Source organism: Podarcis liolepis (assembly GCF_965112155.1).
Source record: "Podarcis liolepis genome assembly, chromosome: 4".
NCBI lineage: Eukaryota > Metazoa > Chordata > Lepidosauria > Squamata > Lacertidae > Podarcis > Podarcis liolepis.
In genome coordinates, this window is record NC_139558.1 from 65520949 (window position 1) to 65546258 (window position 25310).

The 25310-nt window shown below is 42.8% G+C and overlaps 1 protein-coding gene across 2 annotated transcripts in view; it reads right to left on the bottom strand.

Moving 5' to 3' along the window:
• Positions 1–2573: 2573 nt before the first annotated feature.
• The window catches only part of CD80 (CD80 molecule), a 46120-nt gene continuing 23383 nt past the window's right edge, over positions 2574–25310 (bottom strand). For both annotated transcript variants that reach the window (XM_083498734.1, XM_083498733.1), the window contains 4 exons: positions 10760–11083; positions 8128–8403; positions 7285–7407; positions 2574–4479 (listed from right to left, as the gene is read on the bottom strand). In XM_083498734.1, the coding sequence (XP_083354860.1) occupies positions 4391–4479; positions 7285–7407; positions 8128–8403; positions 10760–11083 (812 nt within the window). In that variant the 3' untranslated portion in view covers positions 2574–4390. The remainder of the gene's footprint in view (positions 4480–7284; positions 7408–8127; positions 8404–10759; positions 11084–25310) is intronic.

Below are 25310 nucleotides of genomic sequence, written 5' to 3' on the forward strand. Positions count from 1 at the left end.
TGGAAGGAGTTCCCTTGGAATAAATGAGAAAATAATGGTGATATTGCAGTGTCCTGCCTCCCTGCCCCTGATGTTCCATGTCCCCAACAGCCATTACTGGGCTGCTCTTTATTAATATACAGTAACCATAAAACATAAACAAAATTAATTAGTAAATTCAACAATAAAATCTACAACCTCCTTACAACTGCAGCAAGTTAAGTTTCCTGTGGGCTTTAACAGGATACTACCAGTATATTTTTTTTATCGGGTTGTCAAAATGTTCTGTGCCTACGTGTTTTGTTGAGAATTGTGAAGCTGCACACGCTTTGACTATTTGTTGCTGGTGGTTGTAGTATTTGTATACTGATCCCCCCCCCACGAGCTCAAGGATGTGTGCATTGTCTTCCACTTCCCCATTTTTATTTTCACAACTGCTCTGTGAAGTAAGATATGCTGAGAGCTGGTAGTTTAGACACCGAAGTTGTGAAACTACACATACTTAAGAACATTTTCTGCTTTTTATTTATTGGGGTTGACAAACATTTTTTGTTTTGCCATTTTGCTGTAAGTATGAAGACTATGAAATGTAGTAGTTAAAACATTGTATTACATGATCTGTGATACAAATATGTATCTTGCTTTTCTACTCAGGAGCCCGAGGTTGTATACATTATCCTCTCCTTCCCTCTTTTATCTTGGCCTAGCCTACCTCGCAGGGCTGGTGCAAAGTTAATAAGCAGCAGATCTCTCCATCAGCTTTTGGGGTGTGTGCAGGGGCCTCACATCACATGCAGTGTACCAGGTCCTGGAAAAACCCTGTTGGCATCCTTGTGTACAATCCCAACTCAGTTGGCTACAGATTTTCAGGATTTTTTAAAAGCGCATTCATGCCCAATATACCAAAGTTTGTCCTAAAATAGTGGCATTTCCTGCAGTATAAGTGTTACAGAAAAATCTAGGTGCGAGGCTGCTCAGTCACCCAGCTTGTCGGGCAGAGCCTGTCGGTCCCTGCGGAATAAAGGAAGGAGTCCAGCCACCAATCAGAGCAAATAGCTGTAGACCAAAGTTTATTGTGCAGCAGGTTCAAAGAGGAATGGGGTGACAATGACTTTTAAAACTTTCCCACCATATCCAAAATACAGTTTGTATTTTATCATTGCTACATCACTGACATGTCACAAAAGGGGAGGAGTAGATGGGTTACACTAGTTTAACCTTGGCAAACATGTCCAGACAAGTCCTTGGTACAAGATTAGCATAAGCAGACATGTCAGGGCAAGGCCCAGGTATAAGATTAGCATAGGCAAACACCTCTGAGTCCTACCGCCCAAAATACAATAGAACTTCCTTTGCATGTCTGGCAAGTCTGGTGATGGGATTAGGCTTTCCTTGGCCAACAATCAGCTCAGCAGTTGTCACCTCTGGTCACTTCCTGGGGTAGGAGGTGTGTATACACATCCTCATGCTTGGGGAGGTGGCAGGGAAAAGAGTCGTTTTTCCAAGGGCAAAATAGTGTTGAAATGGAGGAAACTGGCAAAGGAGTTGATTTTATATGATTGTTAAAGCTAGGTAACTTCCCTGAGCTGTCAAGTCGAAAGGATACATTTATGCATTATATTTGTAACAACTTTAAAGATGTGCCCCCCCCCCCGTAATTTCTGTAACAATAAGCATACTTGAAATCACAAGTTGCCTTCTGCCCTAAGGGTGGAATGTCTTTGAAAAGATGGTTTTGATGTAGTGAAAACGCTTGGCAATTGTTCTGAAAAGGGGTTTTTGGCCCCACCTATTTGGGTACGGTGGTACCTCTGGTTGCGAACTTAATCCATTCCGGTTCGTAACCGGAAACCACTCATAACATGAGGCGAGCTTTCGCTAATGGCACCTCTCACTGCTGCCGCACCCCCGGCGCGCAATTTCTGCTTGCATCCTGGGGCAAAGGTCACAACAAGGGACATCTACTTCCGGGTCAACAGAGTACATAACCCGAAGGATTCATAAGGAGGACGGTACGTAACGTGAGGTACCACTGTACATGGTAGCTATAATTTGTCACTGTAACCGTTGTATCTTGGCTTTCTTTAGTGCTGGAATTCAGCTGTGTACAGAGGTTCTCAGGAAGTCTCCTGTCCAAGCTCTGATGAGAGCATGAACTGCTCAGTTTCTGTAAGGATTACCAGAAATAACCACAAAATATTTGGGCTTTCTTTTCCTTCCACCATTGCGATAAAACCGTTACCTAGTAGAATACACAGATTTAATGAAACAAGTGATCCATTTGCCACAAACATCATTGGGGAGGAAAGGAGTAGGATGAAAGCCACAAACCATAATTGGTTTGTGTAAATTGTGGCTGAGTTTTTATGACTTATTGTTCATGTCTTTGCTCTCTTCAGGCACTCTTTTTTGCCCATAAGAAAATGAGAATAAAAGGCCTGTTAAATGCAATGAAAGAAAAAAAATCCTAAATAATCCAGTTCACTTACTGCACTGGCTCATTTATTAAAAGCCTGAGTCTATATAACCATACATTTCATTAAATAGAATAACCAGGCACAAGTGTGTTTTATATTTGAAGTGCAAAAAAGACAAAAGTTTAACTTTATTTTATTGGTATAATTGTATAAAAATAGTTTAAAAACAACAACCACCATCTCAGGCTGAGGACACACACACACACACACACACACACACACACACACACACACACACACGTATATACAGTATATAAGGATGATTTGCTGAAAAGCTAATGCTAAAATATAACTTGGCATAATTACAGATTTAACCTAGTTTACAGTCAAGAATAAAGTGAAAATAGGAGACAGCAATGCTTGGATACATTTTGCACAGCTGAGAAATACATTGTTTGGGAAGCCTGCAGAAAAGCTGGGCTGCTTTAAACAGACAGGACTTACAACGTTACAGTTCCTATTGTGATATGAAAGGTTTACAAATAAGCAGACACTCTAAAAACCTGTCCATGTCCTTTGTTAATCACCTTAGAGACAAACTTTAATATGGCAGGGAGAGTTTCTGCTAAAGTGTTTGTGAAACTTGGGTCTGCTTTCTTCAGTGGTTGGGTTAACTCTCGGTTTAAACCAAATAATGGTGGTTTAGAGCCTGTTTACATGACAAACTGAGTGAGTTAGAAGATAAACTGAGTTAACCCCTGGCTCTTGGGCATTTTCTTCCTCCATTGAATGCCATGGAAGAATCCTGCATAAGAGTTAAGTGTGCTTATAGTATTGAAATCCTGATGCTCAGATAGGCACATATCCCATTAAAGCTTTATACATTATAAATCTTATTACAGCAGTAGCAAATGAATATTTAAAAATACTCATATGGCCAATAAATAGTTCTTGCTACCCCTACATTTACATAGAGGGTCCATAGCAACAAGTATAATAAAGCTATAAGCATGCCAGGCTTATTTTCTGGTAAATAAAATTAGGGATGAGAGGTGATAAATTATGTGCAAGCCACAATTTAAGTTGAAGGAGAGTTTCCAAAATGAGAAAACATTCTTTACCCTACATAGCAGGCAATAATACTGTTCCTGGGTATGGCTTCTCCAGCTGCAGAACCATACTAGTACCTTCCATTCTGTTGCAAACTGCATGTGCGTGGATGGCAAATAATGGCGAGAACATCTCACCCTTACACTAAATACACCCCTAACTGAGGATTTTATTACAACGCGAGTGAGAGCTAGTTTAGCAAAGATCAACGGGCTCTGCAGCTGGGGACAAGTGGTCCAGTCTACCAAGCATCCAAATGTGGAGCCCCCAATTAGTTTTGGGTGCTGGGACGCCGATACCTCATAAAAGGAGCGTTTGCTTTCCTTGGTGTGATTTCGGAGACAGAGCATTGCCAAAGCATTGCTCCCTTTTCCACTTGAAACGGGTGCTGCTTTGCTGGTGGAGTTGCTCACAAGTCACGAGGAAGAGGTGGTTTCACGCAGTAAGATGGCTGGAGATGTCCAAGCCAGCGGATCTGTCCCAGTGGGAGTGGGGGAAGCACTCTTTGGTTTGAACTGAACTTCACTGTAAAATTTCTGCTTATGAAGAACAACGGTTCATTTCCCCTTCCAAATCAGGCAGTTGTCTAGAAGATGGTACTACGCGTTGTATGTAGTTATCTGATCGTTTGGCGGCGGGGGGGGGGTACTTGTAAAAAAAGGCTGTTGAGGTGGAACAGTCAGTATGATGGGTAGTGCTTTTAACCCTTACCCCTCCCGTCCTTTTTCTGAGCAATGCTTCTATCACACCTGGAGAGAGAGAGGTATGCCCTGTGTCGTTGTGAAGAGTGATGCACTCCAGGTTCTGGGATCCAGGGTGATTATGTCCATTTCACCAGAGCAGAATGTTGAAAATCAAACGCCACTGCCCAGGTTTCTCTATGGTCAGGCACATGCTGCTTCCGATGTCCCGTTGGAAAGCTGCTGCGATGTCATTTCGCTTGTTGCCACTGGCTGGTGAGATGTCACAGGCTCTGAAACGTCAATGGGTTCAGCAACATTGAACAGAAAATCTTTACCAACGTGACTAAGAATTTTTAAAATATGTCAAAGAGTGGGGGTGGGCAGAACTCCCATTAGTCATGAGGGTGGAGCATGGGTCAAAAAGTCAATAAAGAACAACAAAACTTGTTCTGAAGAAGTGTGCATCCACACGAAAGCTCATACCAAGAACTAACTTAGTTGGTCTTTAAGGTGCTACTGGAAGGATTTTTTTTATTTTGACTATGGCAGACCAACACGGCTACCTATCTGTAACAACAAAACATAGGCTAAGAGGCGATGACCGGTCAGGGTCACCCAGTGAGCTTCATAGCTGAGGGGGGATTTGAACTCTAGTCTCCCATGTCTTAATCCAGGGGTGGGATACTTTTGGACTTGCAGATGTCACTAAACTACAAATCCCACCATCCCAGGCCATTGGCCATGCTTGCTGGGGCTGAGGAGAGTTGCAGTTCAGCAACATCTGCAGAGGCAAAGGTTCCCCACCCCTATCCTAATCCAACACTCTAACCCATGGGTTGGCAAACTAAGGCCCAGGGGCCGGATGTGGCCCAATTGCCTTCTGGATCCAGCCCACAGATGGTCCGGGAATGGCTGCATGGATCAGCGCAGGGATTCTGATGGTTCGGGCTGCGCCATTTCCCCCCCTCCCTCACACACACCGTGGTAGCGCCTCCTCCCTCCTGGCTTCTCCCAGCCCTGCCTAGAGGAGGAAGGGGGCTGGGCTTTGTTGATGGCTGAGCGCCGTTTTAAGCAGCCCCTCTCTGGAGCCAGCCCTTTCACGTCACTCATTGTCCCTCCGCTGCCGCCGCCAACCCCTGCCACTCCCAACGCATGGGTAAGCGACCACCGGGTCTCATCCAGTGTTGTGGAGAAGGGAAGGGAGAGTCGGGGGGATTTTTTCCTCCAAAATATAGTCTGGCCCCCCACAAGTTCTGAGGGACAGTGGACCGGCCCCCTGCGGAAAAAGTTTGCTGACCCCTGCTCTAACCACTACACCACTCAGAACTAGCACTCTGAATTGTTCTCAGAAGTTAGAAAAAAGTTCAGACGAGCAAATACGGCCTATCAGCAGACAGAGTAGCAGAGTTCAGTAATAGCCAAAGCTTTGGAAGTTTGGGACTTATTCCACTTTGCAACTAATTTTAAGATTGCAAAGGAGTCTAAATACAAAGTAGTTTCTGAGTTTGTATTTAGATTGTAAGCCTGCAGTCACATATGTTACCTTCCACATGCCGAACTATTTGACACAGCATCTCTTGTAAATAAAATAAATAAAAATAATTTTAAACTTCATCTCTATTATCCTGCAGTATGTGTTGCTTTCCATAATACTGTTGCAGGTTCCCACTAGTGCATCACATCCATGCATGCTCTGAATAATTCATTTATAGTTGAAGAATACATTTAACCAATCCCTGATTTTTTTCAAATAAAACTGGTGCAAATTGAAATGTTTCATGGTCATTTGGTTCTGGGGTGGTAGTTGAAAATACCACTTTGTGTATATCACTAGCTTCATTGGCCTAACATTATGAAAACTGGAACTGTCTTCTTGCCTGCATACATTAGAAGAACCAGCTACTAGAATTGCCCTTTCATTCACCGAAAGGGGAACCTGAAGACAACCAATGTAACTTGCAGCCAGAGGCATTTTTAACAGGCAGTTGCCCTGAAGAACAAACTCACTGACCCCCCCAACTCCCCTCTTTCAAAGGTCAGGTTTAATTCTCAAGATTGCGTGCTAGGGGTGTGGGGAAATTCTTTTACATATTTATTTACATTGTGGAATATAGGCTAGGGAAGTTGGAGCGTTCTTAAGAAGCAGAGGGTATAATGTTTTCAGAGTGTGGCTTCATTCCCTTTTACGAAGCTGCAGCACTAAGCTTAAGGAATCTGGAGGCAACATTTTCTCAGGAAAAATGTTTGCAGACTCACAACTCAGCCACGTAACCTGGAAAAGAATATGGTCCAGCACTATGGCTCCAGTTGAATATTGGGGCTCATTCACACTTGTTTCCCAATGCACATATATTTCAGTTTGCCTTGGGATGATGGCTGCCCTCCCTCCCCACCACTTAGTGTTATTTTTTTGCTGAGCTGAAATATTCCTGGTTTGGGAGGGGTTGTGTGTTGTTGTTTTTTAAAGTATGATTTTAGCTTGTTGCTTTTAGTCCTGTAAACCTCTTACTATATTTTTTATGAATTCGCGGGCAGCACGCCAGGGAAAGGGCCCATTGCCCTAGTGGGACTAGAAATATTGTTAAATAAATAGGATTGCATCCAATGCTGGCCTTACTCAAAGTAGACCCACTGAAATTAATGAACATGATGAACTTGGGCTCATTAATTTCAGTGGGCCTAGTCTGTACTGAGCTTAGCTGGATACAACCCATGAAAAGCAAACATTCATTTCCTAACATGGCTACAGTTTAAGTTGAGCATGTAATGAGCCTAAGGATCTGCTTGCAATGTTTGGCCACAGCCCTGGAACATGTAAACTATGAACAATGGTTTGTTTCCAGTGGTAACCTAAGGGTTTATGAAACGATACCTATTGCATTTATATGCTGCCTTTCTTCTTGGTGGTGTGCATGGTTCTTCTACCCCTATTATTCTGGTAACAAGGCTGTGAGATAGGCTAGGCTAAGAGACAACTGATTAGAAGTCTTGACGGCTAAGTGCGGATTTTAACCTGGGTCTCTAAATTCCTAGCAGGGCGCTCAACCACACCACAGTTTCCTACATTGGTTGGTCACAAAGGCATCGGAACTTACTGCGGCGGCGGCATCGGAGGAATGTTGGCACTATCACGAGAGCAAGGACGAGGATAACAATGGAAGCCGCTATGAAACCATGCGGAGGAGGCGGTGGAGATGAATTGGGGCACTTCCCTATTGCTGAAATGAGAGAATTGAAGATAAATCTGTGACTACACTGAAGAGCCCAAGGGGCACATGAGAAGCAATACTTTGGGGCACTGAGTGCCACTTATCTGAGTGGAGCACTTCCAACATTAAGTTAGTTTTCCTTTCTCCTGTTTAAACTTGAAACCCACCTACATATGGAAATCATGGCCATCGCTTAATGTCTTACATTTCCCTCCATCTACTTGATAATATTGTAAGGATAAACAAATGGATACCACATTCCAAGCTGAGGCACAGGAATATTTGCTGCCTGCACCCACACCCACACACCCACAGGAACATACAAATAATCCAAGACAGTGACTTGGTTTTGCATTTCTCACTGGTTCAGCTAAATAGTTACAATGCTATCTATATTTTTTGCTAGTGTTTCTGGTACTGTTCAAGATGGAATCCATGAAAAAGCAGAAATGTCCCATCAGCTGACCAAATATTTTCAGCTGTGATGCTAAACTTCTATAGGAAGAAATAATAATAATAAAAGATACAGTGTCTTCCTAACAACACACAGCTATTTTAGATCCAGAGATAAAGACTCGCCAAATTAATGGTCATTTGTCATTTGTAGATCTCCCTATATGGAACCAATCTCATTTGAAAAAATCTGAGGTTTAGTCCTTGTAAGTCTTCTGAATGGCTATATTTCACAAATGAGAAACACTGTCTCAGTGTATGATTGAGGGAACTTACACAAGAGGTGGTCGGTGGACACTTGTAAACCTGCATAATGTATTCGACATTGGACCAAGATATCTTCAGACACATTTTGCTGTAAGTTGCCAGTAATATTAAAACTTTCAGTGTAGTTGTCCTTTATGGAAGTATAGGAACACCGCACTGTCTCATTATTGACCAACCAAGACATCGTAGCCTCTGGATATCCTCCATAAGAAGAACACATCAGTGTCAACTGAGCTGGGCCACAGGGATTATGTGATACATGTATGACAGGCTTCCTATAGTCAGCTAGAGGGAGGAAAAGACAGTAAGATCACAAGTTACACTTGTACATATTGAGATGTCAAACAATGTTATTGGCACTATGCTTAAGGATTGTTTTTCTACAGAAATATCAAATTTAATCTGACTTGCAGTTGAACATCAGAGTGCTCTTTAGGAAATCCCATTCATTTCAACGGGAGACACTCGTAGAGGTTCCTGCCATGGCTTGTAATCTAAATGGTGCTATATTACTAAGAGTTCTAAATTACTTTTTATGGTAAGAGTTCTTATTATAACGGGTTAATAGCATCCTTTCTCTCGGACATAATATAATGCTGGGAGATTGGGAAAGGTTATGGAAGAAAGGGGTTAAGTTTACTGCATGTACAATGTTAAAGGAAAATATTATGAAAATGATGTATAGATGGTACTTAACCCCTGTAAAATTAGCAAAGATGTATTATAATAGTGATAATCTCTGTTGGAAGTGTAAAGAAAAAGAAGGTACCCTTTTTCATATGTGATGGACCTGTCCCAAGGTGAAAGACTTCTGGGAAAAGATTTACAATGAATTGGGAAAAAAATATGTTGAAATATACCGGGTACATTTATTAAGAAACCGGAGGCCTTTCTTCTTGGCATAACAGGTTTGGAATTGCCCAAGAAAGATGTTAAATTATTTTTGTATGCCACAACGGCTGCTTGAATTTTACTAGCCAAGAACTGGAAAATACAAGAAGTATCAACTGTGGAAGATTGGCAGATGAAGATGATGCACTTTTCGGAGCTAGCTGACCTTACGGGAAGAATCCGCAACCAGAAAGAAGAGGAATACCAAGAAGATTGGAAGAAATTTAAGGACTACCTGAACAATTATTATAATATTAAAAACTAGAAATCATTTGAAAGCACCAAAGAGGCCTAGGATTAAATTAGGATTTATTAAATAAATTGGGTTTAGAATAGTAATAAAAGTGAATAAGTTAGATAATAATTGGAAATATTTTTGTTGAAGAATGATATTGGAAAGCTGTTACATACAGATACAAGGAAACTCAGAATGGAGGGATTAGAGGAAGTCAACCAATATGTAAACAAGGTTGGGTTGTAAAGGTTTAAGATTATTTTCTCCTATGTTGTGGTTTTGGTTATGTCTTTGTTGTAATGTATTGTACTGTTTTTTCTTTTGGTATGTGTGTTTTTTTCCCTTTTTTCCTTTTCTTTTTTCTTTTTTGTTAGATTGTAAGTGTTGTAATTGTGGAAAATTCAATAAAAAAATTTGGGGGGAAAAATAGTATCCTTTCTCTCAAATTCACATTCCCCTCATAGCAACGTTGAGTAATGTTGGACCCAAGAGACTATATGTTTGTTTGTGTCTGTTAATTATTAGCATTTAAGTTAAATAAAATAACACTAAACAAATTCAAAAGCATTTATATATTTATAATTAACGCTTTTACTTGAATGAGTAATAATATATTATTCTGGAATGAATGTTACTGTACTATTAATATCTTATCGTTATGTATACCACTGTCTTTTATAATTCATGGAGACTTTGTTTACGTCAAATGTCAGGGTATTTAGATTTTATGTTTATTTCATATATGATGCCTTCTGAGGGCTTGACCCTAAAAGGAAGCATAAAATAATACTCTCCTGCTCGTTGTCATACACCTAAAGGGATATGTTTTTAGGATAACTTAAGCAATATTTAGCAGCAATAATATTGAGTGGAGAGAGCTGAGCTGGGTCAGTGGATGGAGTCGGGAACGTAACTGGGAAGCAGAGGACCGCCAGTCACCAATGCATGTGAAAGTGTGTTTCATTTCCTATTTTCAAAAGAAGTTCTCAGCTTCCAGTTGTCAGCCATCTTGGAACTGCTGCACAAAGCGCTTTGGCCTTCCTAGGCCTGGGGTTTGGGAAGCACTTGTGGGGAGATAAGGATTTGGCCCACTGGGCCAAAATGTCCCCATGTCCCTGCTGTAAGGCCTACTGCATGTCTAAGTCAAAAGTAGCAGTGGCTTATGGGAAGGAGACCAACCGTAAGTGGAGCCAGAGTCAATGACAGGCAGAGCAAGCTAATTTCACCCCCAATCTCTCCCCTCCCTGCCGCTAAATTCTATTTGGGCAACACAGACTAAGGAGGAGGAAGCTTGCAGGCAATGCCACCCATTGGGCTGGGTGTGAAGAAACAGGGAAGTTGGAGCTGGCTGAGGATAGATAGGTTGGTGGAGCAGTGCTCTATTTGCCCCAGGGAACCAGCCTCCGACAGTAGAAAAGTGACTCAAAATGAACAGCCCCTGTCTAACACAAATGAATAGGACCCTTAAGTATTGCTTGGGTACTTGAAATCCTGTTTTGCTAGACAAGCACTTACCTGACACTGATAAATGTACCCATTTATCACCTTTGTGTTCTTCCTCCAGTAATATGATACACCTATATTTGCCTTGATCGGACACATTCACACCGGAGATCCAAAGTGTAAGATTCTTCTCATCCATCTTTGTCCTGTTCTGGAAATGTATGTCTTTTACGGTGTTTTCTTCGCCGTTGCTGTAAGCTATCACAACCAGGTCAGATATATCAGGGCCTACGTATTTCTGCCAGTAGATCCTGTAAGATGCCAGGGGCCGTTGCATTTTGTAGTTGCAAGGGAGTGTGGCTACACCCCCTATTTTGGCTGTTACCGGGACAGGGTCTGGGGAGGAAGAAAACAAGAAACAGGATCTCGTGAAACAGATGCTTGTTCTTCAAGTCCTTCCTCACATCTCTGCGTTGAAACAATACAGTGGTGCCTCGCAAGACGAAATTAATTCGTTCCGCGAGTTTTTTCGTCTAGTGAATTTTTCGTCTTGCGAACCACGGTGTCAGAAAAGTTTTGGAAAAGCTTCAAAAATCACCAAAAACCTCAAAAAAGGCTACCACACCGCGTTCTATGAGTTGCTCCTCGAAGTCAAGTCGCAACTGTATTAACGGTGTTAAGAAAAAGGAAACAAACTTTCAAGACGTTTCCGTCTTGCGAAGCAAGCCCATAGGGAAATTTGTCTTGCGAAGCAGCTCAAAAACCGCAAAACCCTTTCGTCTAGCAGGTTTTTCGTCTTGTGAGGCATTCGTCTTGCGGGGCACCACTGTACTTTGCAAAAAGGGAAGGGAGATTCAGATATACAACACACACACTGGCCATCAGTCATTAATGAAACAAGGATTTCTGAAGGAGTTCAACCTACTATTAATTCCACAATCAGTTCCCATTAGTGGTGCAATAAATTTCCCCATACTCTCCCACAAAGATACCTCTCTTTGACTTGTCAGTGACTGTTTGCAGCCTCCATTATTTCTGCTTTCTGTTTTTCCTGTCCCATTTCCCCGATTGCATGATCCCAGAATACCAGAAATTAAATGGTGAGCATGATGGTGCCACAACATGGCACAGCTTTCATATGTGATGACCTCCAAATGGGTCATTTCAGTGTGAGGAAGCTGGAGTAGCTCAGTTGGTAGACCATGGTAGGGCATAATCTCAGGGTTGAGGGATGAAGCACCACATTGAGTAAAAGTTTCCTGCATTGCTATATGATCTTTGTGGTACCTTCCAGCTCTATGACTTTTTAGCACATTTGCCCTCATTCTGAATGGGGCAGGTAGGGGAGAGAGAGCAACACAAAGCGTGGAAGAGATCTAAGTAAGAGTAACTTGGAATTACAATATAGAACAAGTAAAGAGGGGAGCACTTTGTCACCTTTTAGCATAGTTCTCTGAAAAATTGCCAAGAGAGGGGTGTATTTTCATGGGGGAGGCGAGGGAACATTTTTTCAAAACACACACTCTTCAGCTTAGTCCTGCTTAGGAGAAAACGCCGTTATAAGGGGATTTATTGTCTGAATCATGCTTGTCTGGATGAAGGCTAAAGAGAGGTGTATGAGTGTGTGGAGAAGTCAGCCTATTGTATAAAGTCAATAGTTAACTTTGTTGTTCTGCTCGCTTTTGCCTCTAGCCTTTCCCACCACTAGAATGTGGCTCCCAAAGGGTTATCCAGAGGGAATGAAAAAGGTTCCCCAATCCTGGTTTGAATCCACTGAATGTTATTCATGAAATATCTCTGAATTGCAAACCTCTATACATCTAAATTTCAGAAGACAACATTAAAACTGGTCACATGCATCGATTCCATTGTTCTATTCCGGTTTGCCTTTTCTCCTTGAACTATTGGTTTGCATGCTTGTAGGCATTTTCCCTGCTGTCAGGACTGTTGTTGTTGTTGTTGTTGTTGTTGTTTTTTAAAAAAACCCTTCCCTAAAATAAATGAATCCAGGCTAATGTAGCTGTGTCTCTCCCCCCCCCCCCGTCTTCAGTTGTGATTTGTGTATTGCAAGGGGTTGGACTAGATTACCAGTGGGGTCTCTTCCAACTCTACAATTCTACGATTCTATGTACATATATCATGAAATAATTTGGTACAGGCTGTGAATAAAAGGGACGGAATCTTTTGACAAAATTACGGAGGATCTGGGGTTATATATGTAGAGAGTAGAACTAGATTTATATAATTTAATCTTTTTAATAACTATAATAAAAAGGCAGGGTGGAAATGATAGGCAATAAATAAGTTAATAACAGTTTTCATATAGCAAAGCCCAATATAGGTTTCTGAGTTGAAACCACAGGAATAACTTGGTAGCATTTAATTATTTATGGAATTTATGTAGTGCCCAATTAGCCACATCCCCTGGGTGGTTCACAAATTTAAAAACGATAAAATACAACTACTATTTTCCCCCAAAACCCCCCACAAAATCATAAAAATAGTGTATAAAAATGGCACAGAAATCATCATAAAGCCATCATGAGGCAGCATAAGATGAAGAACAATAAAAACAGCACTAAAACCCAGCCAAGGGGGAAAACAAAATACTTTAAGGAACTAAAATGTACTAGAACCATAGTTACTAAGAGAACATAATTTGCTAAAATGCAGCTGGGCTATGTTTAGAGTAAATACAGCAGAATTTGGCAACTGAAAATTGTTTGTAGAAAGGATCTGTCAAGATAGAGATTGTATAGAACTTTCCCTAACATTAGACAGAGGGAAGTGGCTGCCTCAGGTTGTGAATTTGGGGTGTGATAAAAGTTCAGCAAACGGTTCTTTATTTAATTGATCATTGCTGTGTGGTTTTTTTGCTGCCAGGAAGAAGGTGCCAAAATAATTTGCCTCAGGTGTGAAATTTGTTCAGTCTCAGGTGCCAAAATAATTTGTCTAGCATATCACCTGTACTTTGGTTATCTCCAAAATCCAGGGGCAATTTCAGACATTTAAGGTCTGGTTTCACCTTGAGGGCTCAGTCCTCTCAGCATAGGCTGCAATTCTTACAGAGGAGCAGCACAATAGTACTGTGATTGGTGCCCAGCTCTGCCTTGGGACCTCTGAGAAGAAGGCATGTGTGGTTGCCAGTCCATTTCAGTTTTAAATTCTGCATCTGGTTTTTTGCTTTACTTCTTACTTGTTGTTTTAACTTTTTATTCTAAAACTGCAGAGAACTTTGGTTGCTGGGTAGCATATAAATGTTGTGAAAAAGAAGAAGAAGAGGAGGAGGAGGAGGAGTTTGGATTTGATATCCCGCTTTATCACTACCTGAAGGAGTCTCAAAGCGGCTAACACTCTCCTTTCCCTTCCTCCCCCACAACAAACACTCTGTGAGGTGAGTGGGGCTGAGAGAAGTGTGACTGGCCCAAGGTCACCCAGCAGCTGCATGTGGAGAGGCGGAGACGCAAACACGGTTCACCAGATTACGAGACTGCCGCCCTTAACCACTACACCACACTGGCTCATTTAATTAATTACTAAGTAACTATTTATTTAGATAATAACTATTTATCTAGCTAATTATTTAATGACTAAATAAAACATGACCCAATTGCATTTGGTAACCAGTTTCAGTGATCTGCCTGAAATCCCCCCAGCCCTGTGAAACTTCTACTATTATTTACCTTTTCTTACAATTCTTACAATTCTTATCTTACTTTCTTACAATTCAGGGTGGTGGTGCTCTGTCACATCGTCCTAGAAAATGTTATGGGGGCAGTTTCACACCACCCTAACCACACCAACAGAGGGCATCATACCAGAAAGAGACCATGGGTGTGTGGATGTCAGAAACAGAACTTGCTGTGACTTGCCTAAGGAGCTTTCTGGTTGGCAGGCTAATTTTTCCCCTCTGCCCAGAAAAGCAGAACAAAAACCTTCTGTGCAGGACAGCCGTGAGCAAGCACACAGTTACTGGAATTTTTTTGCTAATGTCACACTTACCTTTGTCTTGCATAACACCTAGGAAACTGCAAGTAGAATATGCTTACAGAACATAACAGTTGTAGACAAGAGGAACTATGCTGCCCGCAAACATTCAGCAAGTTCAGTTAACTCACAGTGGAGGTGTGCTGTTGCCACAAAGCAAAAATGAAAACGAAGCTGGAAACTGGAATAGACAATATACTAAATAGTCCCTGTAACTGGCCTGTGTGGGAGGCATCTCTCATTCAGCATGTGATCCTGATGAAATCGAAGGTACCAGCACCAAAATCCTGTGCATAATTTCTCTCACTGTCTCAGTGAGAGGGACTAATCTTGTTCTCTTTTCCTGCCAGTACAAAAAAATGGGCTCAGTAACTCTAATTCAAGGTCTAGCTACAGCTGCTTTACATATTATGTCACAGAAAACTGATTTTCTGCTGCATGGACAGGCAAAATAGGTTTGGTACCTGCATATGTACATTCTCAAATATACACTTGCTGCTTGGACACATCATATTTATATACCGTATGTAAAGCAATTTGGATGGGAGCCCCATGTATAATGATCTACAGTGATACCTCTGGTTACGTACGTAATTCGTTCCGGAGGTCTGTTCTTAACCTGAAACTGTTCTTAACCTGAACCACCACTTTAGCTAATGGGGCCTCCTGCTGCTGCCGCACTGTCGCTGTGCGATTTCTGTTCTCATCCTGAAGCAAAGTTCTTAACCCGAGGTGCTCTTTCTGGGTTAGCGGGGTCTGTAACCTGAAGCGTATGTAACCTGAAGTGTATGTAACCCGAGGTACCACTGTATATCTATTTTTTAAACACTCAAATATTTACACCCCCCCTCTTGAATGAGGTACAAGCCCTCTCTAAATTTGTTCTGTATGATTAAATGCCACACAATCAGATATGCATCTTCTCATTTGTGTCGCTGATCAATGATGTTCTCACCAATGGAGCAACCACACACGTGGTTGGTTTTCATAGAGACCTACTTTCCTGACATTTCTCCCTTGAGATTGTTAAATCATTTCCACGTTTATTTATTACATTTTTATCCCACACTTTTCTATGAAGATTGGGGGCTTGTACACAGCCCCCTGCTTATTCTCACAATATTCCTATGAGGCAGGCTACGCTGAGAGAAAAAAACTGGCTTAAGGTGATCTTTGCACCCAAGTGGGGATTTGAACTCGAACCTCCTCAGTCTAAGGTCCAACATTCTGGCTACTATTCCATACTGATCTTGACATGCGCTTCTCTTATTTCTCCATTGCAGTGAATACTAGAAAGGTCATGGCGTTCCTAGTATGGCAAATTATTGTGTTACTACAAGATGACCTTACTAGATCCACTTAATTCCTGATGTAGATCTTCCTTATTCCCTAGCGGGGGCGGGGACAAAGCCATTTGAGGTTTTGCCTCAGCCACCTTGCAGGGAGACATAATATGTTGTCATTATCCAGAATGGTTTTAGGTTTTAGTTTTCAGTCAGGGAATCCCCTATGACCAGTGAACTTGTGACATTTAAATGAGTAAGAAAAGAAAGCAGAAGCCCAGCCTACAGCAGAAACAAGTTTGGCTTTTCAGTTCCAGATCTGGCATTTCTAGTGAATTCACTCATTCCACAAAGATTTATGAACCATGGTTTTGTACAGACTCACTCAGTAAGCAAGGAATTTTAGTTTTTAAAAATATATTATATATCTATATCTATATCTATATCTATATCTATATCTATATCTATATCTATATCTATATCTATATCTATATCTATATCTATATCTATATCTATATCTATATCTATATCTATATCTATATCTATAATGGTGCCATGGTTCCATGTTATATGGAAGCTCGCTAAGCATCCCCCCCTCCCCGGCTATGATTCAATTACATAATTTAGACACCCTGACTGCCAATAGCCCTTGATCCGTCCCTCAGGCTGTTTTATTTTAACTGTCCCACAAGTCCACCTATAATATAGTAAATACCATAATCACTGAGTTTCATTTTATTACTGCTATTATCTGTTTTCCGTTTTACTTACAGCATAAATCTGTGCATGTCTACTTAGAACAGGGCTGACCCAAGGTATTTTGGTGGCTGAAGCAAACCCCCAAATGGCGTCCCACCCCTGCTAGGGTAGAAGAGGTGAGTGAAAATCTACATCAGGAATAAGGTGGAGAATGAAGTTATACATTAGGATCTGCTGCCCCTGCCTCCTGAGGCAGTTGCCCCACCTTGTTTCGTGGTGAGCTGGCCCTGACTCCACAAAACTAGAAAAGTGCACAAGCAAACTACATTAAAAATCTTTGTCCTATTCATTTCATAAATTTTATATACTGCTCGATTGCAAAAAGTCTTAAAGCTGTTTAGAAATACATATATAAGTATTGGGCAACAATGTGAAAAGTGTGTGTGGAGAATGAGAGAGAGAGGGAGGGAGGGAGGGAAAGAGAAAGAGAGAGAAGCAATCTGAAAAGTGTGGGCTGGTGAGAATTTAAAATTGCTTTCATTTCTTTTTCAGCCTGCTATGGTCTAATTTGAGCAGAGGAAAAATAGACTAACAGTGTAAATAATGTTCCAATATGGACAAGCCCTGCATCATGTATGACATAATTATTGCAAGCACTTTGCAATAAACTACTTTAAAATATTATTATTATATTATTATTATTTGTTAAAGGTCCTTAATGACTTAGAGATTTCCCAGTGACTGGACTGAGGAATTTCTTAAGAAAATTGGGGAAACCCCACGCGGTGAGAGACCATGATCTGGGAGAATCCCATGCTGGGAGGGAAACAACAGATGCAATCTTATTCTTTCCCTGGGAGATTTACTGCTATTCCAAGGCCAACCCTATCATTAATTAGAGTGAGATGGCTGCCTCAGGTGGCAGATGCTGAGAGGTGGCAGCAGTAGCACCAGAAACCTGGTTGTACTTCCTGAGGTCCCCTAAAGCCATTCCCTTCCTCCTGAGTCAGGATCCTGATGGTGGCCACATCTGCTTTCTGCTGGCTTGGTCACCTGACTGTCTTGCCTTGAAAGGGACCAAGGGAGCAGACAGAAAGATGGCTATCCCTGGCTGCGCACTGCAGCATGCATCTCCAGTGTGCCTGCCCATGCGCTTGTATTTGGCATAAAGCCTTTCAGAGCTCTTTGAAACATTTGGTGTTGTCCACAAACATGGCCACCTCCCTGCTAACCCTAACTCTAGATCCTGGGTCCCAGGCTAGTTAAAGTTTGATCCCAGGACCAAATAGGCAACCTGGAGTGCCTGAACATTGCTGAAGTGATACGACTGAGCACCTCACACTGGACAACAGTCTGGCTGCTTCCAAATGCTTTCTCAAAGCAGCCTCTTGTAGACTGTTACAATAATCCAAGCTTGATGTAATGAGGGCGGGGAGAGAGAGGAATGAATGGCCATGTCAGATTTCTACAAGCAACCAACACACCAGCGGAAGCAGCTGAGAATTGCTTCCGGCCACTGCTAATAACTGGGTCAGTTCTAAGTCCTGGAGCACTCCCAAGCTGCACACAGAGTTCAGCTCTCCCCTAGACTCTAGCAACTGCATCTCAAGAGCAGATACTAGCTACATCTGGGCTCTGGTGCCCAAGCATGCAAAATTCATGTACATAAATATTCAGGCACCACGCAGTGACAGATTGCCATTTCACACCCTGTAACTTCTGAGTTAAATTTTGAGCAGTTGATAACTTACTATAGATAATTTTGCTGTCTATCTGTATTAAAAAGAACAAACACGTTACCAGCTTTTAGAAGCAGTAGGATGCAGGCAAATGCAGAGTAAATTAATACTCATCCCTTCATTCAATTTATAGCTCATGCTTCATTGTGAGGTCCTCAGGCAGGATGCATATAATTCCATAATGCAGTTTAACATAATAATTATAACTTCAGCTAAAACTGTAACCAGCACAACTACACTGGAGGAGGAACAACAAAATCTAATTTAATACATAATGACAAGAACAACATATTTGCACCACTTATCTACCCAGCCACTCTGGGTGAAGAGATGCATCTTGACCTGCCAGCAAAATACATACAATGACAGAGCCAGATACATCTCAGAGGGGAGAGAGAGTTCCAGAACCTGGGGGCCACCACAGAGAAGGCCCTCCTACACACCACTATTCCACAGACTGCAGAATACACTGGTGTGCAGGAAACATTCAGGTTTGCCACAGAAGGTGGAGAGAGCTGTCCTGCTTGGCCAGCTCCAGATTTAATCTACTTCTGCTCTCCAGTATTACAAGATTTAAGAAGATTCATACAATATCCAAGTAGAATCAAAATCCAGACCTAGGCATATGGCTGCAGCTGTAAAACTGCACGCCCACAAACTATGAAACATTGGCCACAGACTATGCAATGTCAACACAGCACTGTCCTCCAAATGAGGAAAGCAGTCATCACCACAAGCAATCATTTCTAGAATGTTATTAATCTCGTGCGCATTGGATCAGTGCACAATGTGACGCAAGACTCCTGTAAGAGATCAGCAGGAAGGAAGTATTAGAAATATATTAGGGGTTTCCCAGAAGCAGGGAGAGGGAGTGGCCGAAAGGAACCTGGAATGTAACCCAAGATAGAGTATTGCTGTTAGCACATACAGTGTTACCTCGGGTTACAGAAGCTTCAGGTTACAGACACTTCAGGTTACAAACTCAGCTAACCCAGAAATAGTACCTTTGGTTAAGAACTTTGCTTCAGGATAAGAACAGAAATTGAGCGGCGGCAGTGCGGCAGCATCGGGAGGCCCCATTAGCTAAAGTGGTACCTCAGGTTAAGAACAGTTTCAGGTTAAGAACGGCCCTCCAGAACGAATTAAGTTCTTAACCCGAGGTACCACTGCAACTGTTTCCAGCATTTCTTTTTTCAAAATGCAGGGGACAGCACAAATCAGTTCCTGTGTCTTTGAAAGCAGGCTGACTCAACTTGCGACACAGCAAGGCAAATGCAGCTTGCTGGTAATGACTGCTGAGTGCCAGGTGCTTGACAAGGCCCCCCCCCCCCCCATTTCAGCCATCCTAGGCAGTCTGCAAAACAAGGAGTATTTGTGGGTTGTGCACTGCATTAGGTTGGGTGGTCCAAATGGCCCAATGTGGTGGTTTTGACAGGGGCCATATCACTGGCCAAGTGTATTTATTTCAGATCAATACCATCGTCAGCAAGATTGCTGATACTCAAACTAGGGCAATCCCAGCCTGTTTCTATTTTCTGGCGAATTCAGGTAGCACAATTGAAGTAGATTTGGTGGTGTTGCGCAGCAAACCCACTTCCCCCCAAATTAGCCCTTTTTTGCAATAAGGAAAGTGATAAGGAAATGATTTGGAAAGTGTGAGGTGTTAATTGCTTCCTGCAATGTCATATAACCCACCCTATGAAAAAATAAGAATGAATGCTGAGTGAACAGCTTGTCTGGAAGTGGCCATAGATATAGTTAAAAGCAGCCACTGGAGGGGGACAGTTTGGTGGATGAGTGATTGCTTAACCTTTTCCCTTGTCTCTACTCTCCAAAGCTGCAATTAGCTATGGAAGAGAAAATGACAGGTACAATATCTGCATTTTTTCTTCTTCTCAACTCACAGCAGCGTGTATGTATGTATGTGTGGATTAAGGTTGTGGAAGGTTAACCCCCTGCCTATAGAGCAAACTGACATCTCTCCCATAGCAGCTTTTAGCTCAAAGGGACTGTGCGATTTAGTGACGAAAGACTGGGATGCTTGTCTTTGAATCCTCACATGGGCCACGAAGCTCACCAGGACCGTGCTCACTCACTGGTGAGGTAAACTGGTGTAACTCCATGCCACTCCTAGTTTGGCCCCAGACACAAATGATTTGAGACCAAACTGTATCCAGCATTACAAGACACATTTCATTCAGTACACTTTGGTGTGGGTGTGGGTAGAGGTGTGTGTGATTTCAATTTCTATTTGCTTAATTTGGTTAACACTTTCCCCTGTTTTCTTTGGGGTTTCCCCCAAACTCATTCTTAAGTTGTTGTTTCACATTTTGGTGTTACTTAAGGCATGATTTCAGAAAGAGGGGGAAAGCAGTTTTCTGAATTCAAAGGAAGCAGGAGACAGAATGCTGTGTCCATTGCCCACGGCTGGCTCCACCATTTGTCAGAAGCCCTTACTCTCAAAGGCTTGATGAAATGTGTGAGAGGTCAATGGAGGCGAACTGGCTGGCTCGACCCCTCTGCCATCCCTCCGTTTGTCTTCTGGCTTCCCTGAGGGGCAAAGTGATCGAAACAGTGACAAAGGGAGCAGAGCTCAGCCCCACTGTGGCCTCCTGACGTTTTTCCATGGCACTGGCTACTGAAAATCCTGCCACTGTTTAATATTGTTTTAATTGAGATATTTTATGTAGCGTACTTGTATACATCATCATCATCATAAACTTTATTGCACTAGCCAAAGGCCAGGGCATCATTCACAAAGGGAACAAAAAGAAAAGCAACAATAACCATAAAAACATCAGGCACTGCAGGTACAATAAATCACGATCACTTCTCCTAAAAATTATTTTTTTGCATACAATAACATAGCAAGGGGTTCTCAGGTAGAGCGTGCCAGCTTAAATGTCCAAATCACCTTTGCAATTGACCACTATTTTATCTAGTTCTTTTCTCCTGATCTTCTTAGCTGCCAATGCATATAGTGCTACTTTATAAGTTACGAAGTCTACTTAGATACATGGGCTTATTTTGTACTAATATGTAGTAACATTGTTCACTGCTTTGCGGACCTTTGTGCTAAAAAGCAGTGTGCAAGTAAACCACACCAGGTTGTACCGTGTCAATAAAGACAGTAGTGGCTGAAGAGCGAGGCGGTTGCCTCAGCCAGGTGATTTTAAGCGACAATGACGGGACAGCAAATGGTTACTTGTTACTTATGTAATGTATTCTTACATCTGAGGAAAGGGGAGAGGTGCTTGTGGGATTTTCTGCCCCAGGTCCCAATATAACTTGGCTGGCCTGTGGTAATATGTGCCTGGAATCAGGTGGGAGGTTTGCCACCTGCTGCTCTGCCTCACACAGAATGTCTTTGGGCAGCCCTGCCACTGTAAAAGCACATGCCAGAGCATATGGCGAGGTTAGGTACTTTTAGAATAATGCTCCCTCATCAGATGGGAATGCACGGTACTTTATTTATGACAAAAATGAGATAAGCCAGCCTCACTGCATTTGGGGGAACTCATTCTGCCGAGCTGAGTACTGGCCTTCCGGCCCAAAGTCCTGTAGAGGTCGCACATTCCAGTTCCAGTATTGTTGGGCACCCACAGGTGTTGTGTTTTATTTTGAGGTGGGGGTGCTAAAACACCAAAAGGATGGAACAGACTATTTTATGTGTGTGTGTGTGTGTGTGAGAGAGAGAGAGAGAGAGAGAGAGAGAGAGAGAGAGAGAGAGACTGCACATTTTGCCTTATATACTGTATCATGTTCTGCCGAGATAGGTCAGTTGGTTGAGCATGAGACTCTTAATCTCAGTGTTGTGGGTTCCAGCTGCATGTTGGACAAAAGATTCCTGCATTGCAGGGTTTAGGTCTAAATGACCCTTGTGGTCCCTTCCAGCTCTTGTTGTTGTTTAGTTATTTAGTCGTGTCCGACTCTTCGTGACCCCATGGACCAGAGCACACCAGGCACTTCAGTCTTCCACTGCCTCCCGCAGTTTGGTCACACTCATGCTGGTAGCTTCGAGAACACTGTCCAACCGTCTTGAGGGGCTGGGAGCTGGGGGCACTGTCATACAGTGGTTCCGCTCCTTCCTCCTGGGCCGTGTTCAGAAAGTGGTGGTGGGGGATGAGTGTTCAGACCCCTGGGCTCTCACTTGTGGGGTGCCTCAGGGTTCTGTCCGCTCCCCCATGCTTTTCAACATTTACATGCAGCCGCTGGGAGAGATCATCAGGAGGTTTGGGCTGGGTGTTCATCAGTATGCCGATGATACCCAGCTCTACCTCTCTTTTAAATCAGAACCAGTGAAGGCGGTGAAGGTCCTGCGTGAGTGTCTGGAGGCGGTTGGAGGATGGATGGCGGCTAACAGATTGAGGTTGAATCCTGACAAGACAGAAGTACTGTTTTTGGGGGACAGGAGGCGGGCAGGTGTGGAGGATTCCCTGGTCCTGAATGGGGTAACTGTGCCCCTGAAGGATCAGGTGCGCAGCCTGGGAGTCATTTTGGACTCACAGCTGTCCATGGAGGCACAGGTCAAATCTGTGTCCAGGGCAGCTGTTTACCAGCTCCATCTGGTACGTAGGCTGAGACCCTATCTGCCTGCGGACTGTCTCGCCAGAGTGGTGCATGCTCTGGTTATCTCCCGCTTGGACTACTGCAATGCACTCTACGTGGGGCTACCTTTGAAGGTGACTCGGAAACTACAACTAATCCAGAATGCGGCAGCTAGACTGGTGACTGGGGGCGGCCGCCGAGACCATATAGCACCGGTCTTGAAAGACCTACATTGGCTCCCAGTACGTTTCCGAGCACAATTCAAACTGTTGGTGCTGACCTTTAAAGCCCTAAACGGCCTCGGTCCAGTATACCTGAAGGAGCGTCTCCACCCCCATCATTCTGCCTGGACGCTGAGGTCCAGCGCCGAGGGCCTTCTGGCGGTTCCCTCATTGCGAGAAGCAAAGCTACAGGGAACCAGGCAGAGGGCCTTCTCGGTAGTGGCGCCCGCCCTGTGGAACGCCCTTCCAGCAGATGTCAAAGCGATAAACAACTACCTGACATTCAGAAGACATCTTAAGGCAGCCCTGTTCAGGGAAGTTTTTAATGTGTGATTTTACTGTATTTTTGGTTTTATGGAAGCCGCCCAGAGTGGCTGGGGAGGCCCAGCCAGATGGGCGGGGTAGAAATAAATAAATAAATAAATAAATAAATAAATAAATAAATAAATAAATAATAATAATAATAATAATAATTATTATTATTATTATCTCATCCTCTGTCGTCCCCTTCTCCTTGTGCCCTCCATCTTTCTCAACCTCAGGGTCTTTTCCAGGGAGTCTTTTCTTCTCATGAGGTGGCCAAAGTATTGGAGCCTCAGCTTCAGAATCTGTCCTTCCAGTGAGCACTCAGGGCTGATTTGCTTCAGAATGGATAGGTTTGATCTTCTTGCAGTCCATGGTACTCTCAAGAGTCTCCTCTAGCACCATAACTCAAAAGCATCAATTCTTCGGCAATCAGCCTTCTTTATGGTCCAGCTCTCACTTCCATACATCACTACTGGGAAAACCATAGCTTTAACTATACGGACCTTTGTTGGCAAGGTGATGTCTGCTTTTTAAGATGCTGTCTAGGTTTGTCATTGCTTTCCTCCCAGCTCTACAATTCTATAATTCTACAAATGCTACAAACTTATTATCTTTCTCTTTAAAATGAAAGTTAGGATTATGGTTCATCAGGAGGGGGGACAGCTCCCTCTCCCTCTGTGGATGACCATGCCACTATATTCAGAAAATTGATACAACCATCACTGTGGCCTATGTGACCCATTTAAGCTGCCATTTGTAAACTCAACTGATGAGACATATGTAGTGCTGTGGAAGGGGCAAGAATGCATAAGTGCTGGTTTCCGGCACCACCCTAAATCAATGGTGGTTGTTCTTCGTAGGCCTCCGGGGGCTCCAAAGAAGTTCAGGCAGGGGAAAGAGAGGAAATGAGATGTAAATCCTCTTGATATTCCTCATTGGGGTCTGGGGAGTTCACTGCATCCCTCAGTGTTGCGCAATCCTGTGTCTGTCAACTTGAAAGGCAGAATGGGAGCGATCTGGGAGTGTGCCCCTGCCATGGACAAGCCTCTGATACCGGTATGATTTGTGGAAGCTTCCTCCTCAATCTGGATAATCGACATTAATCAAGAGGCGCTCCCAGAGCATAATATGCTAATGGGCTGTAATCAATCAGCTGCCAAAAGAACCGGGACAAGTTCTCTGAAGCTATTTGAATGGTTTTCTGAAATTTGAGAATACTTACAACAGCCTGAAAGGAAGAGGGGAGAACAAGGAGCTTTGTGCTTTCTTATGGTTTCTTATGGTTTTGTAATGGTCTTTTCTCTCTCTTGTCCTCCTCTATTATGAAGAAACGTGTGTAGAGTGGGAAACCTGATTTTAAGAAATTGTATCAAATTAAAGTAATTTGGATTATATATATATAGAGAGAGGGGGGGGGGAGTATTTGATCCCCTGCTAAATTTGCCCGTTTGTCCTCTGACAAAGAAATGACCAGTCAATAATTTTAATGGTAGGTTTCTTGTAGCTGTGAGAGACAGAATAACAACAGGAAAACCCCCCAGATACCCAGAAGACAAAAGTCAGAGATTGATGTGCATTATAATGAGTGAAATAAGTATTTGATCCCTTTGCAAAAGTTGACTTAGTACTTGGTCGCAAAACCCTTGTTGGCAATTACAGAGGTCAGGCGTTTCTTGTAGGTGGCCACCAGGTTTGCACACATCTCAGGAGGTGTTTTGTCCCACTCCTGTTTGCAGATCCTCTTCAAGTCAGTAAGATTTCGAGGCTGATGTGTAGCTACTCGAACCTTCAGCTCCCTCCACAGAAGGACCTTAATGTGCTGCTTCTTGAGCCACTCATT